The sequence below is a fragment of the Falco biarmicus genome, chromosome Z (genome assembly GCF_023638135.1).
Source record: "Falco biarmicus isolate bFalBia1 chromosome Z, bFalBia1.pri, whole genome shotgun sequence".
In the NCBI taxonomy this organism is placed as follows: Eukaryota; Metazoa; Chordata; class Aves; order Falconiformes; family Falconidae; genus Falco; species Falco biarmicus.
In genome coordinates, this window is record NC_079311.1 from 6,929,840 (window position 1) to 6,953,645 (window position 23,806).

At 50.4% G+C, this 23,806-nt stretch overlaps 1 protein-coding gene across 2 annotated transcripts in view; it reads right to left on the reverse strand.

Moving 5' to 3' along the window:
• Positions 1-10,867: 10,867 nt before the first annotated feature.
• The window catches only part of FAM172A (family with sequence similarity 172 member A), a 270,150-nt gene continuing 257,211 nt past the window's right edge, over positions 10,868-23,806 (reverse strand). For both annotated transcript variants that reach the window (XM_056323941.1, XM_056323942.1), the window contains one exon: positions 10,868-12,133. In XM_056323941.1, the coding sequence (XP_056179916.1) occupies positions 11,991-12,133 (143 nt within the window). In that variant the 3' untranslated portion in view covers positions 10,868-11,990. The remainder of the gene's footprint in view (positions 12,134-23,806) is intronic.

A 23,806-nucleotide genomic window follows, 5' to 3' on the forward strand; every position in this document is an offset into this window, starting at 1 on the left:
AGAAAGAAGCTGGAGACCTGGAGTAACATTTTAGCACGCTGGTGTAGACACAATATCAATCAATAAGTTACTAAAACCCCCAAACAACAAAAGCAATATCGCAGAAGAGAAAACGGCATGGTTTTCTGTTAGGAAATATCTGTATGTGATTGAAAATTTTGAAATAATCAAGTAAAAATGTAAAAGGACTTGACAATAAAGATATTTTAATACACAGGCGTGCACTGGTGTTGGTCATTTTCTTCTAAACACTCGGGCGACGGGTTTGTGGTGGCCGCCTCAAATGTGCTTGCAGGACCTCCCCGGTGTCCACACACCACAGGCGCCTTGGCTTATTTTTGCAGAAATAATGCGAACGCGACGTAGATGCATTCCCTCCCCACACCCTCATTCTTTTTTTTTTTTTTTTTTTTTTTGTCCTGGGATCCCTACAAGTCTCAGAAAGAAAAGGTGACCCTTGTCGGTACGGGAGCCGCAGCGGTCACTTAATACACCCTGCCTTTGTTTTGCTGCCTTTGAGAGGAGTATCTAAATACGCAGCAAAGTTTGTTCGCCTATTTGTTTGTTTGTAGATAAGGACATTTGCAGTTTCTAAGTTTCACCCAAGGCACTGCTCCTGCTATCAGGTAACATTTAGAGCAGCCTATTTGGTTCCCCTCGCTGCCTTGACAAATCGCCTTGGCTCGCCGGGCGAACTCAGCCCGCACCCCGGTTGCGCCATTGCTTCTCGTGGTAACACCAAAAAGACGCTTTATTTGTGTGTGTGTTGGGGTTTTTTGGTTTTTTTTTTTTTTTTTTTGGTGCGTGTGTGTTCGTGTTTTCCCTGGCAGGCTGGAGGTGGGATGGCGAATCCTGGAGGTGAACAGCCAGGTGCGCGCGGCTCCCCCCGCTCCCCTCCAGTGCCCAAACCCGCATGTCATGCAGCGTGTTCATGCAGAATTAGCTAAAAAAAAAAAAAAAGAGAGAGAGAAATAGAATATCCTAATAAACATGAGAACAAATGAAGGACAAAGAGCGGCGCGGCCCCTTCGGAAGCAGAGCGGGGCTTCCCCCGGCACCTCCATCAGCCCCGGGGCCGCCGCCGGGCAGCGCCGGCCGCCCGGCTCCCGCTCCGCGCGCGCGGCCCGCTCCGCGCCGCCGCCGCGCCGCCGCGCCGCTTCCCGCGGCGGGGGCTAGATGGCGCTCCGCCTCGCGGGACCCGCCGCGCCGCCGGCCCACGCCGCCGCGGACAGCACCGCGCCCGCGCTGCCCCCGCGGAGAGCCCCGTGGGGCGCCACCGGGCAGGCGGCCCGCGGGGGGGGGCGCTCCGCGCCGCTCGGGGGGCACTTCCCGCGGGGAGGGGGGGGCGGGAGGGGGATCCTTCACGCCCACGAGTGCCCTGAGGCGCCCGGTGAGCCACCCCAGGCCCCACCGGCTCCCGCCCGCGGGCACAGAGCCGCGGGCCGGGGCGGACTCGCCGTCGGTGCCGTGGAAAAAGGCTCCCGGGGTCCCGTCTCAGCCCCCTTATCAACACGTCCCGCGGGATTCAGCCCCCGCACCGCTCCGTCATTAACCCATCACGACAATTACGGTGCATTCACAGTGCAAGTGCCGTAAAATCCAACACGGGCCTTTGATCTTTCCAGGGCTGTGAGGCATTCTGTGTATTTATTGTTATTATTATTATTATTGGGCTGTGGGTTTTTTTTTGTTTGTTTCATTTTTTTTTTTCTGTAAGGCAACTGTCAATACCCGAGGTAAAGATGGATAACGTGAAATAGCGGTGTGCGCGCCTGTGTTTCCAAGATCGCTCCTCTCCCTGTTCAGGCTCCATTACCGTCCCCGTGCTTAAAGACTAAGAGTCACTTTCGTGCAGAAGCCAGATGCTGGAGAAGTTCTGGTAGGAGATGAAACTAAAAGAGGCTTTAGACCGTCGGTCTGCGGTGTGAGCACCACCGGCGCTGTCGCCGCTGTTATTACTGTTATTAATTGAACTGGGAGGCTTCTATCATTTGCATTATCCCTGCGATACCTTGAAGAAAGTGGCCTATGAGACGGGGAAAAGTAATAGTAAACAGTGAATCGCCAGGCGCTGCCTCTCAGACAAGGCGGTATTTGGGATGGTGCAGAATTGCTCATTTTGAACTCATTTTCTCGGAAACGTGTCAGCTCCTTTCTCAGTGGGATGAATCCGAAGGAGTTTGAGTGGCCTGATTGGTAAACTTTATTAGGGATTTTGGATCGGATTATTCGGATTTGGTGCCGTGGGATCTTTGTGGAGTCTCTCTGTCTCTCAATAGGTGTTAGGCTGTAACTAGGAGGCGCTGAAAACCTAAGGCGGAAAATTTACAACTTGATCAGCTCCAAACCACACACACACACAAAAAAAAAAAAAAAAATCTGCTACTGTTGCAAACATATGTTACGGATTAAGTTAAGCAAATGGCTTTAGTTTTGCAAGGTTGAAAGCTGATAATGAAAACTTATATGCTAAAGAGTTTGGCTTTTGTTCTAACTTTGGCTACTTAAAGGCTAAGAAATCCCCTCTACCTTTCCCGTAAACAAACAAACAAATAAATAAATAAATACCCCCCCCCCCAACTTCATCTAGCTGGGAAGGGAGTCGTAACAATTGCCCTTCTGTCGAAGATGTACCTGCCCTGAGTTTGGAATTCCTCGCCAGCCAAGCTCGGCCAGGTATTCGTTTCAGGGAAGAAACAGGAGAGGGCTCGGTGCTTCCCCGGTCGCCGACCGCCCCAGCGCTCCCCGCCGGGGGCCGATGGCTGCCCGACAGCCAGGACAGCCCCCCCCCCTCACCGGGGGTGTCACGCCAGACAAGCGACCCCCCCGTTTCCCGAAGGATTGTCAACACCTTAGGAGTTTGGATTTGCTTTTCTTTTCCTTCTCCGCTTCCTTCCGCAGCGCAAAATTCTCACGGCAGCGTTAGTTAGCGCTCCCGTCGCTGAGGAAGACTTGCGGCGAGGAGTGGACTCTCAGGAAGAGGGCTACGTCCCCAGCTCCCCCCTCCCTGGAGTTTGCCCCCTCTTCTCCCCGCCCCCACCTTTTCCCGGCCGAGGTCCCCTCTGCTCTCCCCGGGCGGGAGGTGAGTGGCCGGGGCATCCCAGCTCGCCCGGGAGACACAGCACGTCGCGACCCAGCGACAGGACAAAATCCCTCCCGAAGTCAGGGCTGGTCGCCCAAGGCCGTACTGGGGGGGCCGAGGGGGAAAGGTGGAGGGTGGGTCAGTGGGCAGCGGGAGGGGGAGGAGGGTCCCTGCCCCCGCGCGGGGACCGGTGACGCGCGGGGACCTGCCTCCCCCGGAGCAGGCAGCGTGGATGTGACATTGATAAATGGCCGAAAGACAGGAAAAGTCATTTCAAACGACTTTGAAGGTTTACAGGAAGAGAGGGCGAGGAAAGCGCAGAGAAGGTCTCGGGACTCCTCCTCGGGCTGGGGAAGATTTGTTTATTTCTCTCCAAAGGGAAGGAGGGGCGAAGTCTCCGAAAAGGGAAATAAAAATACATTTGCTCTATTCTTACGGGAAACTTTCTGTGCTCCCCAGGCGGAGGGGATCCCAAGCGGGGAAAAACGCGTTTGAACGCCCGTCTCCTTCCCGCAGAGCGTGGCCAGGGGCGCGGGGCTCCGCGGGGCGGGTGGGTAGCGCAGGGGCACGCGGGGAGGGCGGCCGGCGCCGGCGGCTCCACCGGCGTGGGGCAAAAGGCAGAGGCGGACCCGGTCCCGGGAAGGGAGACAGAGTAATAGAGATCCTACCAAAAAAAAAAAAAAAAAAAAAAAGAAATCCAACCCCCCCCCCCCCCCCCCAAACCTCAAACCACCAGGAAACGCAACTAAATCTGGGCAGTTTGGGACAAAATCCCAAAAGTTGGGGCGGATCCTAACGAAAGTCCATCGTTTGCATTTGCCGGCAAAGCGCTCGGAGAGCCCAGGGCGCGCTGGAGATCTGGGGGTCCTTTTTTCTTGACCACAGTAAAGGCGCAGAGTGGTAGCCAGCTCTGTCACCATCTACCCTAGAAAAAAAAAAAAAAAGAAAGAAAGAAAAGCAAGAAAGAAAGAGAGAAAGGAGAAAAAAAAAAAAGAAAGAAGGATAAGAAAACGAAAGGAAAAATAAGCCGTTCTAGGTGAATATTCAGCGCTGCAAAATATTTAAACCTTCGGTTTCGTACGCGTGTGGCGAAGCCTTTGATGCAGGAGTCTCTTCCCGTGCCGAAGTCGTTGGGCCAGGCCCCCTGCGCGGTGGGGAGCCGGGGAGGGGGTCTGTGCAGCCAAAACGCCCCGGACCCTCCCGCAGCGGGGGCAGCAACACAAATACCCCCGATGCCTCTGCTGCGGGTCCCGGCCTCCGGGGGCAGCCCGCAGCCCTCCGAGGAAGCCTGGGTCGGTGGTGGCTTGAGTCTGGCCGGGGGGAGTCGGAGGTTACCTCGAGATCACCCCCCGGAGAGCCCCCAAACGACAAGGGGACGGCGACCAGCCCGGCGGCCCCCGGCCAGCCGCGGCGGCGGGGTTGCGGGGGGACAGCGCAAACGGATTCCCGGCTCCCAGCACCCCCAGCCGGCCCTGGCTCGGGAGATGGCCCGAGAGGGGTACGCTGAGCCGCGGGGGCCCCACGCCGGCCCCCTCCAGGGACAGTGCCCGTAATCGGGTGCGCTGCGCTGGGCCCGGGGAACCGGCGCTCCGTGTCTTACCGGAGCGGGGCGGCGGGGGCGGGCGGGGGGTTGTGCATCGCGGCTGCGCTCCGTCGGGGCCGAGGGATGCTCACCCAGCCCCGGGACAGCTCTGACACCCCCCGCTTCTGCCGCCACCCGAGAGGCGAGCTGCACCAAGGGGTGTGCACGGAGGAATTAACTTTTCTTTTTTTTTTTTTTCTTTCTTTCTCTTTTTCTTTCTCCTTCCTCTGTTTTTTCCCTGCCTGGGACCCACCGGCGGGCGAAGAGCTTCTCCCTGCTATCCTCGAGGCTCTAGGTGTGTCGCGACAGCCAAGTGTCCAAGCAGCTGCGTACGGCACCCTCCACCCGCCGCCACGACCCCTCCTAGTGGGACGCCCCAGGGGGGCGGTGGCGGATCTCCCGGCGGGAAAGAGAGGTCCCGACACTACTGGAAGATGCTTTTCGGGCCTGAGTGATGCCGGGGGCGAGAGGGCTGGGAGCGGCCCCCCGGGGGGCGGTGGCGGGGGGTGGTGGGGGGCGCTGGGACCCCCCGAGCCCCGGCGGCGGCGGCGGCGCTGTCCATGGTGCTGGGCCCTCCCAGAGCGCGCCGGGCCCCGCCGCCGCCCGGGGAGGCCGCGGGGGGGGAGGGTTGTGAATGGGAGGGATGGGGAGGGGGGTACTTCGAGACCCCCTGGGAAGGGCGGCATCCTGCCCCGTGGTCCCTGCCCCGACCGCTTTTAGGGAACGGTCCTGGCTTTGATCTGACTTAGTAGGTGGCGTGGGGAGCCCACGGGGGACACGGCGACAGGCCACGTGCACCCTCACCCGCAGCGCCCAGCCCTCGTAGTTCTGGCGCTGTTGGCCCCCACCACTCCCTATCGCCCCCCCAAAGGGAGGACACACGCTAAATTGGCAGAAAGTACAAAGGAAACCACTTTAAATCCAAAGCAGCACCATCATCATCATCATCATCATCATCAAAAAAGACATCTGAAGTGTGCATATAGTGTGCGTGTGAGGGGCAGACCTCCCCCAGCCAGCCCCCCGATCTCAGAAGGAAACAAAGGCTGGACTTGGAGTGAATTTAGCGAGGAAACCCGGTGGGGAAGAAGGTGGAAGCTGGGCGTGCGGGAAAGGGGCGGAGGAGCAGGGAAAGCTGGCGAGAGCAACCGGCGAGCTGGCTGCGCCTGCCTTGCCGCCGGCTGCGGACCCCCAGATCAGTATTTACAAGTTCCGCGCAAAACGCAGGCGAGCAGGACCGGGCATCGTGTCGGGGAGGGCGTCATTTTTGTACCTGCGTGTGGCAGGGACGCACAGAGGACCCTTTCAGATCAAGGACTTTACTATAGAAAACAAAACAGTATCTCATCGTTTGGCGAGTCAAGCTTAGACAGAGAAGGCGTAAAATGGTCCCGGGAGGAGGGGAGATGAGAGGGAAGGTTATTTATCTAATTGTGTCAGAGATAGCAGCTTTAAAGAAGGAGTTTGAAGGCAGAAGTCTGGAGACAGTCCTTTACTAAGCATTAGGGGATTAGGTAGGGCGTGAGTAAAGTGAAATGGAAACGACAAAAGGAGACGACCCAGGCCTTTCCTCAGAGGGGCCAGCTCTCTCCTGCGCCGCATTTAGTGGGAAATAACTGATGCTATTGTCTCCGCCGGGATGAACCAGCCCTCAGAACCGTCCCCCGGAAATACTCATATTTACTTGGCGCCGGTTGAGGGGTGCGGGGAGCGGGGAGGGGGGGGGGGGGGGGGGGGGGGGGGGCGGGGAGCGGGCATTTAAGTAGCTCAGTTCAACCCGCCGACGGGTAGGGGATGCCTAGGAGCGGGGTCTTCCCGGAGGGAGCTGCTAGCGCCTGGCGGCCCCTGGTCCCGCAGGATCCCACATGCCCCGGGACCCTGCATCCTCCGGGACCCCGCATCCCCCCGGGTCCCCACATCCCCCGGGTCCCCGCGCCGGCAGCCAGACGAGGTCGGTGAAGAGACTCTGGACTCCTAGCACTATTTTTATTTCCCACTCGTGTTTCACCCTGTTCCTGCAAGGCGAGGAGGAGGTGCGAGGCTGGCGTCTGCCTGGAGCGGGCGTTTGAGCATCACTGAGTAGTCAAAACGTGCCCACTTAACTCCCGCAAACTTCGCGGGTGCCAGTCTGTGCTGGAAGCCCACTTCCCCCAGGAAAGGCTTCCCGGGTGGATGTTAAAGAAAGAAAAACCACCAAACTCAAACTAAAACCCCAAACCCAAACCAACCCGATAGGACTGTAGAAACGCTTGTTGCCCCCGGACCCGCAGCCCACGCGGTGCCGTGGGGCTGCGCGGTCCTGAGGTGCGCTGCTCTCCCCGCCGCGGGCTCAGAAGATGATTGTGGTCTTTTAAAGCTCCTTTAAAAAACTTTCTCCTTCCCAAGAGATCAGAGGGACCCGAGTGCAAGGCTGCGAGCCGTGGGGACTTCCCACGGCAAGGTCACGGGTTGGCGACCAAAGAAGCGTTTGGGTTCTTTTCAGCGGAGTTAAATCCGGGTGGCATGTCCCCCGGGATCTGCAGCTCACCTACACGCCCGAGAGGTCCTCCCAAAGTCTGCGTGAATACTTTTATTTTATTTTAAATCGACTCAAAGCAAGAGATAAACATTTCCAGCGGTACGGGTGCGGATGGAGGATGAGGTTCTCCACCGCCGGTCAGTTCCCATCACCCAGGTCCCTTCCTCCTCGTAACAAGGCGTTTTGATCGAGAGGGAAACTTGAAGTGTGTGTGTCATAACTGGAGCGTGCGGTTATTGTGCAACTGATGGACCAGAATAAATCCTGCAGCTCGGGAAATGGTTTTCTTCGTCTTTATGCCCAATATCTGTGTCGTTATACGGGGGGTGGACATGGGGGGAGCGCCCAACAGAAAGAATAATCTTTGAACGGGTCAAATGAAACCCACTGGTCACTGCAAGCTTGATGAGAGAGGGGGCGATTGTCTGCATTTATCATATTTGGCCACTTTTTGGTTTGTTGCTTTTTTTGTGACTGTCTTTTTTTTTTTTTTTTTTTTTTTTTTTTTGCCACCATTTAAAGGACAGTACTTAGGACGGGGAAATTTAGAGATGCAGTAAAGCTGCTTGTCTGAATCCACTTTGAAGTAAGAATGATAGTGGGTCTGAAATCCAGATCTACGAGCTAATCTCTAGTTTTGCCTTCAAACGGAATTCAGTTACAAAGAGCTTGGAAAGATTTTGCATCTATTCAAGAGGCACAAAATCTTTAATTTTCTGAGGAGCAAAAACTCCCCAAGAAACTTCATATAGCTCCTTAGGTTTTGCTTAGCATACGTGATAAAACATTGATTGTCGCAGTTTGGTGACCCATGAAATTTGGGGGTTAGTTTTCTCTTCAGACCAGAGCATATAATTATGCAAATAAAGAGCTGTCACTGATCTAGTGAAATACTCACAAACACATGCAATCCAAAATGGAACAGAAAAGTGAAAATTTGTGGTATTATGATGGTACAATGATAAATGACATCTTCTTCCAAGTTTCTCGAGAAGTACATTTTTCACACTTTGTCGAGTACATCAACATAATCCGGGCACACACGCACACACACACGTCCCTGCGAGATCCAGATACCCACGAATGCGTGCACAGGCACATACACACGCATCCCTCAGTTCTGTAAGATGTAGCTCTAGCCGGGTGTACGACGGATGTACACATTCTTGGCAGGTTATTTTTGGTTTGGCTGACTCGAGAACGGTGCAATATGTGGCTCCACGCAGTTTTAGATGTGACACTTTTCATTTGTACTTCTGAATGAAATTCCTAGAGGGGGTAAAAAAGAAAAAAAAAAAATCCCCCAAACCAAACCCGTAACAATTAGTGATGTTTCTTGGAGACAGAGGAAAAAAAATGTGCATTCCCATGAAAAGCATCATCATCTTCTGCCTAAGTCCGGGAGAATCACACCGCGACGACTCTAACCAGTGTATCACCACGTGTGCACAATGCAGATGAGGGATTTGCTTTTTTTCCTCCCTTTTTTTTTTCTCCATGTTTTTTTAGGGGGGAGGGTGTCCGCTGGCTGTTTTCCTCGAGGAACATCTTTTTCCCTGAGCCCCCTTCTTGGGGAGGAAACACAACTCTCGTTAGCCCGTGGCTCCAGCCCTGGCATTTCGGCTTGCACAACGGTGTGCAACCCTTTGGGGCAGGCGGGCCATGAGCCTTTAGGACATGAAGAACTGGGGGAATCTCCTATAGACCTATCTAGGTCAATCCTAGGGTCATTTTTTTTTTTTTTTTGTGCGTGCGTGTGTTTTGTTTGGGTTTTAGGGGGCTTTTCTTTACCCCCCTCCCCCCTTTTTTTCCCTGCCCTTTTGCACGCCCAGCTCCAAAGTTACCCAGGGCACAGGCTGCTGCATGATGTCAGATGTCAAGGAGTTTCTCCGTGATGAAATCGGGGTGAGGCTGATGTCAGATCTCTCTGTCTGCTAAAGACATCACGGCGTGCAACTTCAAGAACATCGATCCAAAGGGATCAATTAAATCAACATCCATCCTTCCTCAGTCCGCATTAGGACTACGGTTGTCACCTTTCGCGGGATGCTCCACGCCGGGATGATACTTCGCGCCTTCCTCTCTTCCAGCTCCCACCCGCAAGGCGACACTTGATGCGGTCCCCTCTTCCCGCAGCCTGTGCAGAATCCCAGTGTCTCCCCCCGTGCAAAAAAAAAAAGTCCCTCTCGGCGAGGAACCGCCCAAACCCCTCTCCCAGGGTGTATTTTTAGATTGTTTAGGATTAGCTGAAGGGGTGTAGTGGGGATGGTGGTGGGCGCGCTGCCCTGCGTGGCTTCCCGCGGAAGGACGTGAGGGGTAACCCACGGTCGCTCGGGGAGAAGGGCCCGATCCCTGGGCCGTGGGGCCGGACACGCAGCCCGCTCCGCGGTACGGAGGACCCTCTCCACACCCACCCCCCGGGCAGCCCTGCGTGACCGGGGGCGGCATGGGCCGGGCTGGGGGAAGGGGGCTCACACCATCCCCTTTCAAACCTGCTGGCAAGTACGGCCCACCTGCACCCCTCGCATGTTTTCCCAGGCGGGGCGCGACACCGCCCCCCCCCCCCCCGCCCAGGACCGCGGCTCCCGCGGAGCTCGGCGCGGGTACCACGAAGCGCGCAAGGTGGAAAGAAAAGAGCATCTTTTATTTTTTGTTCAGTGCAAGCAGAGCACTACCAGTGGCGAGGACCACCCCCCTCTGTGCTTTACAGCCCCCCTACAGAAGCGGTAACGCAAGCCGGGCAGGGGGCACGGTAAAGAAAAAGATTTTGGGAGGAAAAAACCCAAAAAAGCAATCGTTACAGTATAAATTTTTGTACGTTTCATTTCTCACCGACACTTAGAAAAATATATCCGTTCCCGCGACATTTGGCACCCGGGAGACCCCATCTCGCCTTCCCGGCGGTGGAGAGCGGCTGTGTGTGTGTGGGGCAAACCTCCCCCCGGCCTCCGCCTCCTCCGCCGTCGGAGGAAGCACAGGCACCCAGAACATGCGATGTAAACGCCTCCTTCTCCCCTAAACGCACAGGGTCCAGGAGGGTGCTGCAGACCCCCTCGGGGTGGGGTGTCAGGCTGTCGCGGGCAGCATCATCCTCCGACGGGGAAGGCGGTGACCGAGGAGGAGGCGCTGGGGGGAGTGGGTGGGGGTGGGGCGGGAACCAGCTGCAGCCCTCTCCCCTGAGCAACAGGTTCTCCTCCGGGAAGACAAAACGTCGGCCGCAGATTTTGCGCTGCCGTGCGCGTAGGCACAGCCTGACCACCCCACACGCCCCCGCCCGGGATTTGGCGGGGGAGATGTTCGGAAAGGGGAGAGTTTAAATGAGGCGGGGGGTGGGTGGGGTGGGGCAGCACTCACCCTGCTGCCGGAGCGAGCAGGCAGGGACGCGGCCGCGGAGATGTCCCACTCCCGCCCCCCAGCCAGAGAATTTCGGCTAAACCCCCTCGGTTTTGGGTTTCCCCTTGCAGCCCCCGCCCCCGTGGCCACCGCTGCCGTTGGTCCCCGGCGGAGGGGGGTACCCCTGCTCCAGCATCACCTCGTTTTAACGCTCCCCCGGCCACTCCCGTCCCCCGGCTGTGGGGCAGGAGACATGACGTGATGAAGGGTGGGACTGGGGGGTCCCAAACCGGTGTGTTTGAGGGTTGCCTCCGCGGCACTAACAGCATCAGAGGCGAAGCGGGCACAGCCGTTGAAGAAAAGATCGCTTTAATTTAGCATCATCAACACTAAAGGAGCTTAATTAGCGCGCTCGCTTGCCGGGCACGCTATCAGGCACGTCTTGTCGCTTATCAGACGTTTTAGCGGAGAAAAGCTGCCGACAGCGACGGCGGTGGCTGCTGTCGCACCCCCCCCACGCCCCACGCGTGGCATGAAGGCTCCACGCAGAGCGCCCCCCCTCCACCCCCCCACCCCCTCCCCAGTCCCTGCCAGCGCCTGGGAAAGTGGGGACAAACCCGCGAGCTTAGGGAAAAGGGAATAACCACGGGCTGGCAAATCATTACAAACCTGGCATATGAAAACAGAAGCATCTTTGCGTTTAAAAATAAACAGGAAAATGTGCAATGCGTCTTTTTTTTTTTTTTTTTTTTTTTTTTCCCTGTCATATTTCACAGTGTGATCCAGCCAGTTAATGAATAGGCATTTTTTTAAGTGGAGCTTTCAAAAGGAAGAGAAGATCGACAGATAATGCCATTGATCCGGCAGGAGGAGAAAATCTCTACAACAAAGGGGCTTTCCTACAAATCTGGACCAAACTTCTTGGACCCTCCTACCAGCAGAAAATAAGAGAGTAAAGAGTTGATCCCATTTGGTCCCGGAGAAAGAGAAGGCTACTGGGTGTACAATCACTGGCTGGTTAGCACTTCTGAGTTAAAAACTGTCTTTTAAAAACAGAGTAATTCCAATTTTGTTCTGTCTCAGAACACAAGGAAGCAGCAAAAAATCCTGCAGGCGATAGGTCCACGACGAAGCTGTTAAATTCTGGCATCAGCTTGGTGCAGGGCTATGTCAGGGCAATTAGAGCTGCACCATGCTGCACTATGCAGTACCACTGTCAGCCTTAATCTGCGCGCTGATGGGCAGCACGAAATCCAAGTTACAGCCCACAGGAAGCACAACCAGTGAACCCATATTGCTTTGACAGTTGCACTCATCTAGAAATAATGCAAAACGCTATTTAGATGTATACATCACGACCCTGTGCTCTAGGAAGAAAACAATCTAATGAGGGGCTGGGAGACTCCTTGCAGAAAACAAGCAGCCAAGAGGTTGGTGGTGATGGTGGTGCTCCCCTCCCCGCCGTTCCCCTCCTTTTACAATTCTTCGTATTTTATCCTGTTGGAGCGCCGCATTTGGGTTGGTTTCACTGAGCTGTTCTTTGCCTCTATCGCCTTGCTGAAGAACTTGAAAATAGATGGAAAACTCTTCCAGGAAGTTAGTTCATGGCGTTCTGTACCTGCAAAACACAAAGGTGACAGTTTGGCTGGGTGTCGTATTGCTGCTGCCGGCAGCTCAAAGGGGTGTTAATGCAGAAACCAGGGAAGCCATCCAGCTGCTGGCAGCTGGTCCAGGGGGAGCCTGGAGGAGGGGTCAGGGCTGCTCTGCTGCTGAGCTCGGGGGCAGCAGGGCTGGAATGACTGTGCACAGACACAGATGCACACAGAGACCAGGCACACAGATGGACACCAGCACATGCATGGCCACCCAGATCACAGGTCCTGAACGCACCTTGGGCCTGGGAGAGTGAGACCCCAAAGCATCCTGCTAAGTAAAGCTTCATTAAAGCACCTCACCTATCTGGCTTACCTTGGGGGAAAAAAAGAAGTGTCTGCTTTCCAGGGCTGGCACACTCTGCATTATTTCCTTTTCATTTGACATTGCTTTTAGCCTGGCATATGCATTTTTAACCAAAAGAGGACACCTGAACAACAACCAACGCATCACACAAAGGCATCACTCATGCACCCTTTCCCAACAAGCCCATCCATGACACTGAGGCAGCAAACTGGACCTTTCCTGCTTGTGTCTTCCCTCTGCACACAGATTCACCTCTATCTTCTTTCTTTGGTGGGTGCTTCTGTTTTTTTATGTGTGTCTCCTTCAACACATAGTACATTTGCTTTATTTAAACAAAAACCCCCACAACAACCCCCAAAGCAAAACCAAGACGATGGAGACAGGAAGCCAAGGGCTGTGAAAGAGTTGGGACCTCTTCCTGGGTAACCCAATTATGCGGAGATGCTGCCTGGAAGTCTCTGGATCCTGGGCCTCTGTTTGATACTTTAACATTGTTAATGATAATTCTTTAGTCTGTAATAGTAGGTCATTGCTATGGTTACTCTACAATGGTGCAACACTTCACTTTCCCCTTCAGCTATTCGCTGAGACCCGGTAACCACATTTGTTGCCTAGCAACAGTTTTGTGACAGTATCACAATCTGGGGGTGACAACAATGAAGGACACGGTGGCTGTGGCCTGCCCGGTGGAGAGGGATGCCGCATGGGGCGGCTGATGGTCCCCAGGGGACATGGGATGGCTGATAGTCCCCAGGCATGTGGGGTGGACACCCTGGAGGGATGCTCTGGCTCGGTGTCACCCACAGACCCATCTTCATGCCCCCACTGGGACCCTCAGCCCCGTGTAGCCATCCTTGGTGTGTCCTTGGTAGCTCCACACACGCTGCCCCCTCCAGAAAGTCTTTGATGGAGGCACTACCCATCACATCACCCTCCCCCGCTCCCTCAAAGGCAGCCATCAGACAAGCTCCTCCAAAAAAGCTGTCCATAAAAAGACACCACTTCCCACACAAAGAGACGTTTTTGTGTCACGCAGATTTCCCCCACTGCTCCATGTTCGTCGTGTGGAGACAATTCATGACATCTTACACAAACTTCCCAGAGGCACCTTTTATACAAATACTTTCCACCACTGAATTCACCCCTCCTTGCGAGAGCCCTCTTTGCAGGTAGATTTCAAAGTAGACCACCTACCCCATCTCCTACGAAAGCCACCGCATAGCCATGCTCGCCAACGCTTGTGCCCCACCGTGGGGTCATCCATTATGCACCGGTGTTCCTAACACAGCAGAAGGATAAAGCTTCCCTTCCGGCACAACCTGCAGCCTAACCAGACCTGTCCCTCAGGGTACAGCGTGGTTGGGTACACTACAATAGCCCACTCCCACCATGCAATGACACCAGCAAAGATGTCACCTACCAAAGCTGGTTTTATGGAAGGATGGGCTGTCCTAGCACACCCCAAGGACACTCCTGCGCAGGTAGGTCTCCTCACACACCTGTGTCAGCAGCACATGGTAATATCATGTTGAGCCCCACGAGGCAAAACATCTTCCCATGAGGCTTTCTGGGGCCTACATGGATGCTTCCCATACAAAACACGTCTCCGTCACTCCTGCCTGCCTGCATCCATCTCCTTCTGTCTCCATCGTATTCATACTCGTTAATATCCACTGGATTAAATTAGATGAAAACATAGGCAGTGAACATTGTGCTGGTTCCCCCATCCCTCCCGCCCCCATTTCTTTTTATCAAAATCCTTCCTCCTCTGTGAAAGGGCCATCCAGAAACAAAAAAAAAAGATAAAACAGTAAGTTCCTGAAGCTTCCCTGTCCCTTTCTCCACCCTGCCTTCTTCCATGCACTCTCCTCGTGTCCTCCAGAGAGAGCAGGCTTACATTCAATGATGTTACTGAAACTGATTAACCTACTGCTTTCCTGTAGCAACCCCTCCCAACCCACCCCTCTCAAAAAACAATTCAAGCTTTGAGTCTAGAGGGACTCAATGATTCAGCGGTCTAAAGCAATTTTAGCACTCCCTATTTTCCCTTTCCTAGTAACAATCTTACTGACAGATGAACAATTTCCCTGGTGATAAAATCACTACAATGGCTATTTAGTTTCCAGGATTATGATGATTCTTTGCTTGATTAATATTGCAATAAGAAAAGCTTGCCAAGTATCTGCCTTGGCCCTTTACAGTCATTTAAAGGTCGAATTTTGTCCTTAGGTATTCACATTCAACTACCACTAAAGGGAGAGCCCTAAAAATTTAACATTGCACAGGCTGTGCATTTATGATTTATATACCAGAGGCTTGGAAAATGAGACGGAAGCAAGAGGAGTTATGGCCTAAGGGTGATGACAGATTTGGCCATACGTTTTTTGCCAGAGGAAAAATATCATTGATGACTGCATTCTCAATTGTGTATTTAGTAGTAGACAAATCTAAATTAAATGCATCAGCGGCCATCTATTTTTTGATAGAATCGTTTGTGAGAGTCAGATAATAAGTAGTAGTTGTACTAAAGCCGACGTTCTCTGAGGTATATATACCCTTAGCGCTCACTAATTTCAACGGCCATGATGATAAACTGTACAATTCAATATACTGTATTAAACGATGGCTTGTCACACAACATATAGTGGTTTCAGACATTAATTCCTTGAGAAATCTTAGAAGCATGTTGCAATGAAAAGACATATAAGAACTGTTAAGTGTGGGAGACAGCTAGAACATCCTAAAATACACTAAGGCTACAGTCGCAGGAGAAAAAAACTTTTCAACCCCCCCTGCTCCCAGCCCCACAAAGAGAACTGAAAGAAATGCAATAAAAGCAGATCAACCTCCCAGTTGCCAGCATGGAAAGAGGCAGGGGTAACTGAATGTGTATTTTAACAAGTACAGAACATCACTGGAAAGGAGCTCCAAAGAGAAGGTGGATCCAGTAATGCGTGAGGTGAAACGAGTAATGAGTATAAACAGTGAGCAAGTTTCAGAATCAATTTACCCACCACCACAAAGAGGTATTGACAATTAGAAATAATGAACACTTGCCAATACAGTTGTTGATACAAAAAAATCAGGTAAGGGAATACTTGCAAAAATTTAATATACAGATCATCAGGTCTGGATGACACGCATCTGAGCATCTTCAGGGAATCAGTTAATGAACCTGCTGAACTACTGGCAATTATTTCTGAGAATTCATGCACAATCAGGTAGGCACCAGAGGACTGAGGTGGAGGCGGGAAGAAAAACAATGCTAATTTGAGAAAAAGAGGATTACTTGAAACTACTGCATGTAAAATTCACCTTTGAATATTACCAAAGTAAGAGACCAACATGAGAAAAAATGGCAAGTGCCTTTAGGGCAACAAGAGCCTTAGAACAGAACTGGCTAGGATTTGACAAGAACAGATGAAAAACAAACTTGAGCACTTCACTGAACCACAAAAAAGCAGGTTGGGAGATTTGTCCATCACTGTGTCTTTCCACAGAGGTCAACCCGGCAACTCGATGTCAGTGCGAACCTGGGGAATCACTTACAATGGATTATGACCATCACTGCTCTACCGGGTTGTGGTCATCTCTACTTCTTGTTAGCAAATGAGTTGCTTTACTCCAGCCGAGGAGACCTTGCAAGACTTGAGATTCATGGTAATGCAGCTCCCAGCTGTGTGGAGCCACGCCCATGCCCATGCTGGCTCCAGCTGTGAGCAGCATGTCCACCAGCAACCGCAGTGCACACAGCATCTCTGCAGGCTGGGTCCCCGACTCACCATCTCATCTCAACTCACCTCGTCACCGTTCCTTGCTGAGTCACAGTATGGGACTCTGCCCTTTGCAATTACTACTGCAAATCTGGAACAGTGTCACGGTTCACCATGTTCACTACGTTTCAGCTGGAGAAAGGCATAACTCTGAGTCTATGGGAAAGCACAGTACCTCCGTCTTGGAAACAGGCACTGGTACACTTCTTGGGAAGCAGCTAGAGCATTTGAGAAGACTAATAATTAATGTTCTGGGGTTGAAAATATACCTATGAAGTCCCAGAAGGACTGGTATTAGGGCTCAAGTCTTTTAACCAGGGTTATTAGTGATTTGAAAGAATAATGAGAGCACTTATTAGTTAATTAGATTAATTAGCAGATGATATATTGAATAGGAGGTAATACAAACATAAGAAGGGACAGTGAAATAATATTAGCAATAGTAATAGTAATAATAGTAATAATAATAATAATGATAATGATTATGCAATATTATTATTGTTATTGTGTATTGTGTATTGTTTATTGTGCATTGTTTCTTCTTCTTCTTCTTCTTCTTCTTCTTCTTCTTCATATTATTATTATTTTAGGCTTCCCCAATAGGGCAGCCTAAATTCGAAGCAAAAAAGGGGAAAAGGTACTGGGATCAGTGTCCACAGGGGTGACTGCGCAACATGACTGGGTGAATGATCCTGGTGGCCATTTGCACACACGTATGCAAATGTGTTTTCACCACCTCCCCTTTCCACTTCCACTCAGGAAAAGCAGCTCTTTGCCCAGTGAGGCTGACACACTCCTCTGTCTGAAACCACAGTGTCTGCGGAGGGAAGGAGCTCTGCAATCCCCATAATTCACTCTTGCAGAGCGACTACCAGCTGTGCAGGACAAAGGTGCCCTCCTATGGTGCCTGCCCACTGCGCCGGACAAAAGCCTCCTCCCGCGGTGCTCAGAAGATGTGCAGCACAATGGTGACCCCCCGCTGCGTTTACAAGATGTGTGGGACAAAGGTTTCCCATGCTGCACAGGAGCCAAGAGAGATCTCCATACGAGCCTCCGTGCTGAAATATTTCTGCAGAGAAAAGTTTCCAGGTTGAAAAGTTTCTCTGCAGATATTAGCTGACCTTGGGTCTGCATCTTTAAGTGGTGGCTCATCTCTTAAATAGTGCGGGATTCAAAATGCATTAAGGGTGCTCCACGCCTCGGGGCTTAGTCCCTGTTGGGATGGAGAGCCTTGCTGCTCTTCACCAACTGACGTGCTCAGCAGAAGGTTTACAATTGATTTCTGTCCCCACAGTTGTGGTCTGCCCTGAGACCCTGCCATGCTGCGAAATGCTGATGCCAGCACTGGGCAGGACACTGGCTTTGCAGTTGTTTCCCCAAATGACAGCAGAGTTTTAGCTATTTGTTATATAACCTATATAATTTATTATAAAATCGCTTTAACTTTTATGATTTAAGCTATGCCAATAAAAAAGGCCCTAAACCTTATAAAAAATTGGTTCAAAGGGTGAAATGCAGACTTTTGGGGGCATCTGCACGAACAGAAGCACGTTAAAACTTACTGAACGTGTTTAATCCTTATTTCCATAATTCTGCAATGCAATTAATTCTTTCTTCACAAATAAATGAACAAACAAGACAACCCCATCTGACCCAGAAACATGCATGCAGTATGCCTTTCAGAAAGGCTTTTTCCTCTGGAAAGTTATGAATCAATGGAGATTTCCTTCTTTCTCACATTATCTACATACACATGCATATTAAGGTCTCCACGTAAGACTTTAACTCTTAGATATGTAATTCTGCAACTCCTTCTGTAATGATGCTGTTCAAACCTGCACTTATCTGTGAGAAGAAGGCACTTGCTGCCTTTCCTGCATCCGTCTTTCTGGATGCTATTAAATGACTTCTGTATCACAAAACTATTTCTAAACAGGAATTTAACTTTTTGTTTTTTTAACTTTTGAGTACATCAGACTCTCTTTAGTTTAAAAATCAGAACCATTTTTAATTCATAAAGTTTCTCCATTCACAATTCCTGGATCCTATGATCTGCTCAGGAAGAAGTTACTGTGTCTGTTGTGACTATTTTGGCCTGCTGATGTAAACCACCAGGTCTCAAACCCCAAACAATAAGAAGCTCTCAGAGCATCACCAGTAAAGCTCAGGAAAAAGGAGATTAAAAAAAACACCCAACCCCAACAACCTTGCTTAAAATCACTAAATACTGCTGACAGGAAGGATGAGGGCTTCAGGAAAAATTGTGAAGGAGTCCATTAGCTCAAGAGCTTTGAGAACCAATGACCTCAGGAGCTTCTGCATATGCACTTCTAGATGTCACAATGGCAAAGAAAGGTTAAAAGCTTAGGTGAAATTAAGAGACATGCCATACACCAATTAATGAAATGGAAGCAGTGGTTTCTGAGGGGACATTAAAAAAACACCCAACCCCAAACCCCAAACCCCAAACCCCAACCCCCAACCCCCAACCCTTGATGTGTTTAGTTTGGCTAAAAAGTAATAGTTTGTGGAGTCATGGACATGATAATAATCTAAAAGCAACTGTGTAGGGAAATTAATTCTTTGGAGCAGCCAAGAGGGAAGAAACAGAGAAATCTGAAGAAATGAAATGCATCTTATAAAGGGGGCTCAGACACACAGTAAGCTGGTTTACATGCAATATTCATCCAAGGAAAATTGTGGGAACCTTTGGGGCAGTGCTAGAGGATAGACTACACATACTAAAGACATTTTAGACTTGGTTATTATCTCCTGTGACACAGACCAGTGTTTATTTTTGTTGGACATTTATTATCTCTAATATCGTAGTGGGATGATGGAAACAGAACAACAAGACTCCCACCAACCCAGAACAAAGATTACCTCTCAACTGCCATAATTGCAATCAGCTTTTTTCCACCCCTCGTTTACAGCACACAAACTAAGCACAAGAAGCGAGTGGTTTGAAAAGGTAACAAAATATTTAATAGATTCCTCCTGTCCTGCAAGCAACAGATGCAAAGACTCAGTCAAAAGCTCAGTGCAAGTGAGGTTTGTAAAGCAGGAAAGAGACAGGAGGCTAAGACAGTTGTGATTTTTCACTACTCTTCGTTAAATATTAAGGGCAGTCCCATGAGCATGGGTCATCTGTTTGCTCCTCCATGCACTAACTGGTCAAATAAGCAAGAGTAGTAAGGTTGTTCCTTCCTAACTGCAGGTTACCAAAAGTCAGGTCATTTTCTTCTGAGTATATATTAAAAAAAAAAAGGGAGGGGAAAAAAAGGTATCGTACAGCTACAGGGCCTTCCCAGTAAGAACCAGACATCCACAACAGAACTGCTATTAATACCAATACAAATAATCACAGTAATATGAACTGCACATAACTGCATTAAAAAAAAGTTTCACAAACAGTTAAAGGTGCAAGCTGATTAAGCAGCATTTCAAGAGACAGAAGAGTTGCAGGACCCTGATCAGGCTGCGGGCCAGCCCGAATTGCTGCTCTGGGTTAAGCAGTCCTGAAAATCACATTTGTTCTTGGGTCCAAAATTCCACAAAAAGACTTTTGCCCATGTTAAACACATGTGGGTCTGCCCTCACTGACAGCAAACACCGTGTGGCTGGCTGGCCAGCCACGGGCTGGGGCCGGGTCTGGGCTCCATGAACAGTGGTAGAGTGGGGGTTCTCAGCAGCACTGAACATGTCTCCCAGGTGCTGTCCCTTGAGCCTTGCTTCTGGAAGGGGAGAGGGAGAGCCTCGGTCACCCACTAAAGGCCAGGGACAGCCCAAATTTGCAGTGGGACCCTGGCCGCTCCATGGGGATGAAGATGTGCCAATGCATCTTTCGCCCTGGCAACATTTGAGGAGCGCCAAGCAAAGGGAAACCACAACCAAAACCAAAGAATCCCCCCAAACTCATGGCGAGGTGGGGGGATTGCTTCCATCAGAGCCTCGTGTGTGGATATCCCGCTTGCCGGACGTCAGTGCTGCCCCACACAGTGAGAGGCAGCCAGGAAAGCCAGCTGCAGGACACTAGTTAAGCTCATGCGAGGCTTCCCAGGGAACCAGTTTGAGGGCAGAGGATGCTGATTTCAGGGCTGCGCTACAGGGAAAGCCGCTGACTGCATGCTCCCGGTGAAATGCCACGTGACGCTTGGGTGGTGATCTGCTCCGTCAGCATTACAACATCCCACCCCTTGCCGGCTCAATCAGACCCGCAGAGTGTTTTGTGGTGACGCTCTCATAGGCAGCAATTTCAAACATAGGGAATCTCCGCAGGAGAGCAAGCCATCTCCCTGAAGAAGGAGTCCAGTATAGATGTGCTCCATATACAACTATAGATTTTAAAACTGATGTTAAAATGGCGCAGCATGCAGAGATAAGTAGGCAGGGGTTGAAATGATATTAATATCTATATATTATCTATATATCTGTATATCTCTATTCCTCTTCCTCTCCCCCATCTTTACATGTATATCTATATTATGTATATCTACACCTCTATCTATCTATCCATCTATCTATCTATCTGTCTGTCTGTCTGCCTGTCTGTCTATCTATCTATCTATCTATCTGTCTGTCTATCTTATCTATTCGTATCTATAACTACACCTTAACCTGGATTTAAGACAAATATGAAAATTATTTACCTGTCAAATGTGAGATGGGATATTCAAGTTACATCTTCTGATACTTTTGGGGTAAGAACATACCTATGGAAGATGGAGGACCTCACCACTGGAAATTAAGAATAGGTTACACATCCATCTCTCGGGAATATTATGGGTATAGGTGACCACAGCCTGGGGAATGTGGACAAATTAGATAACTTCTTGAGTTTCTTTCTACCTTTCTATCTATTTCTGTTTCTTTCTATGACTTTATTTGCTTTATTTAGGCAACGTGCAAAGTTGATTGTACTTGCAGGGTACATCACAGAAGCTCTGAAGTGTCTGAATAAGATATATTAGTGAGCTAACTAAATATTTTAGCTGTACATGCATTTTTTCCTATCCTGAATTAGAAAAAAAGTCCTCATAAAATAAAACAAACAGTATTGGAAACCCCATCATTTTCTCAACCAGGAGAAAGGAAAATTATCTTTTGAACAAAGTGAGTTTTGACCTGCTCAAAACCTGACAGTTCTTGAGAGAACACACATCCGCGTGGCTTCCTGGCTGAGACTGCTGAAAAACAAGTATTTAAGCTTTAAAGCTTCCACAGGTTATAAACCTGAAAAATACTAATTTACGTGACAGATCTTAATACCTTACAGCACCACACCAGCAGTCAATTACATCTCTTTCTCCCCACTGCTTGGCGAGGGCACGTCCAGCGGGGTTCTCAGGCAGAAGCCATCCTTACTGCGCTCTCGCAGACGGGGAGGCTCAGCTGAGACCGACAGCAGCACTGGAGCTGGGGCCAGAGCTGGAGCTCAGCTCACCCAACAACACTGCCGGCGTTAACCAGCATGCAGTGTTTGTAAAATACATCTAAACACATTGAAAACGTGCCACAGCAATACCCACCAGCCGATTTAAATCGAGACACTGAAGAGCTGATTTTTAAATCTGAGTTTATTCCAAAATCCCACAGCTTCTCCATGTTTATAGGGCAGAGCCCCGCAGTGCATCCCTTGCTGGCAAGCTCTGCTAACTCGGGAGGGCTCTACTTATGCAGGTAGTTCCACTGATGACAGCAGGACTGGATGAGGGAAAGGACCAGGTGCTTAGAAAACCACTACTCTTCGTGATAGTGTTTTATGATTTTTTTTCCTAAATAATAATTGTGCCATCAAACATCTGGATGGAGAATTAACTGTTGGAAAAAAATTCAGAAAATGCTGATGTCAGCTTACTTCAGTGAAGAATATCACAGATTTGTAAAACCCATCAGGCAAACGAAATTATGTGAATCACCCAAGGAACGTCTCTAACAGCAGCACGAGCATGACCTGACCCAGCTTTGCTGCTTCCAAAACAAGGCAGTCAAGGCAACGCCATGTAAATGGCAGCGCCTGCCCCCAGAGCAGCTAGGAAGGGCAGCAATGCTTTAAAACCCTGCGTTACGTGACGGTAGGGACACCCCATCTAATAAAGATGGAAACAGGTCCTTAATCGCTAGCAGAATAAGCACTGATTTGCAATTGCAATAAAGCAATTTTAAAATTTATTTTAAGTTTTATTTAAAACAAATTAATAAATTTAATGTATTTATTAAAATTAATCTTAAATTAAAGAGCCTGAATATAATTTTCTCCTCTTTCCCACCAGGAGCAGAGCTTGGAGACCAGCATGGATGCCAACATACGCAGTCATGGAACTAAAAAGGTCTTTTTGGGGGACAAGGGATGAGACCACTTCTAAGGAACAAACTGCAACAGGAATGTGTATGGGGTGTGAAGCACTGCAGCAAATGCCTGGTGTTTGTATGATTTCAGCAAGAAATTCATACATCGCAAAGCTTTAGTGAAAAAACTCCCCACCCCTCCCAGCCCCATGGAAAATGTTTATAATCTTCTGCATAAGGAATATTTCAGAGGGATTTTTTTTCCCCTGAAATTTCTGCTTGGAGTAATCTCCTGTTGTATCTCTGTAGGTAAAGGATTACAGTCAGCGTGAGCCCACAGTATTTTCATAGGTACAGGAATGGCATTCACTAATCTGTCTGCTTCATCTTACGGCTATTGCCTTTGGCTGGCCCCAGCCCAACTCAACCAATCCAGCCCAGCCCAACTCAACCCAATTCAGCCCGACCAACCCAACCTAAGCCAACCCAACCCAACGCAACTCAACCCAACCCCTTCAATGTGCCATTGGCACCATCCATCTTCTGCCTGGCCAGGATGTACAGCCTTCCTACAGAGGGAAAGACATTTCCCTTGGATATTCCTTCAAAGGCTAATTTTGTGATGGGTAAGAGGAAAAAGTCCCAAGAAGCTAGGTGCTGCCTCTGCAATGATGGTTTTGCTCCTGGGGCAAACCTAAGCAAAACTCATCTGCACCTGGTCTTCCCCTCCTGATGGCTGCTGCTGCAGTACAGTGGAAAAAGGGTGAGGAGAGGGAGGACTGAGATGGGGCCATCCACCCACTTTCTGGTTCCTGCTGGATGCCTACTCCAGGTGCCACCAGCTGCCAAAAAGCACTCACCCCCTTACATCAAGAGAGGTGAAAATTCATGGCCTAACCCCAAGTGATCCTGAAAATCCAGGTTCAGCCATTCACCTCCCCCCAAGGTGTCTGAACTCCACAGACACCTCAGCTCTTGACCTTAAGGCTTACGTCTTATTACAGTATCACTTCTGTACATGCTCAGAAACACCTCGGGCTTGACAGGGCAAATACTTCCACGGGTCTCAGGCAGATACGAGAGTCGCCTCCCACGCCTGGCTGTAAGTAGGTGTGTAAGCCTCAGGGGGAGGAATGCCCTCTACACTCCTTCATGAGGCTTCATTTCACCCAAACCTCTTCTGACTCCTTGCCCGTTTTTCTTCTGTTCAGGACATCTATTTCTCCACAACATCCACTTCTGAATTCCTCCCCCACAACCTGCCTACCTTG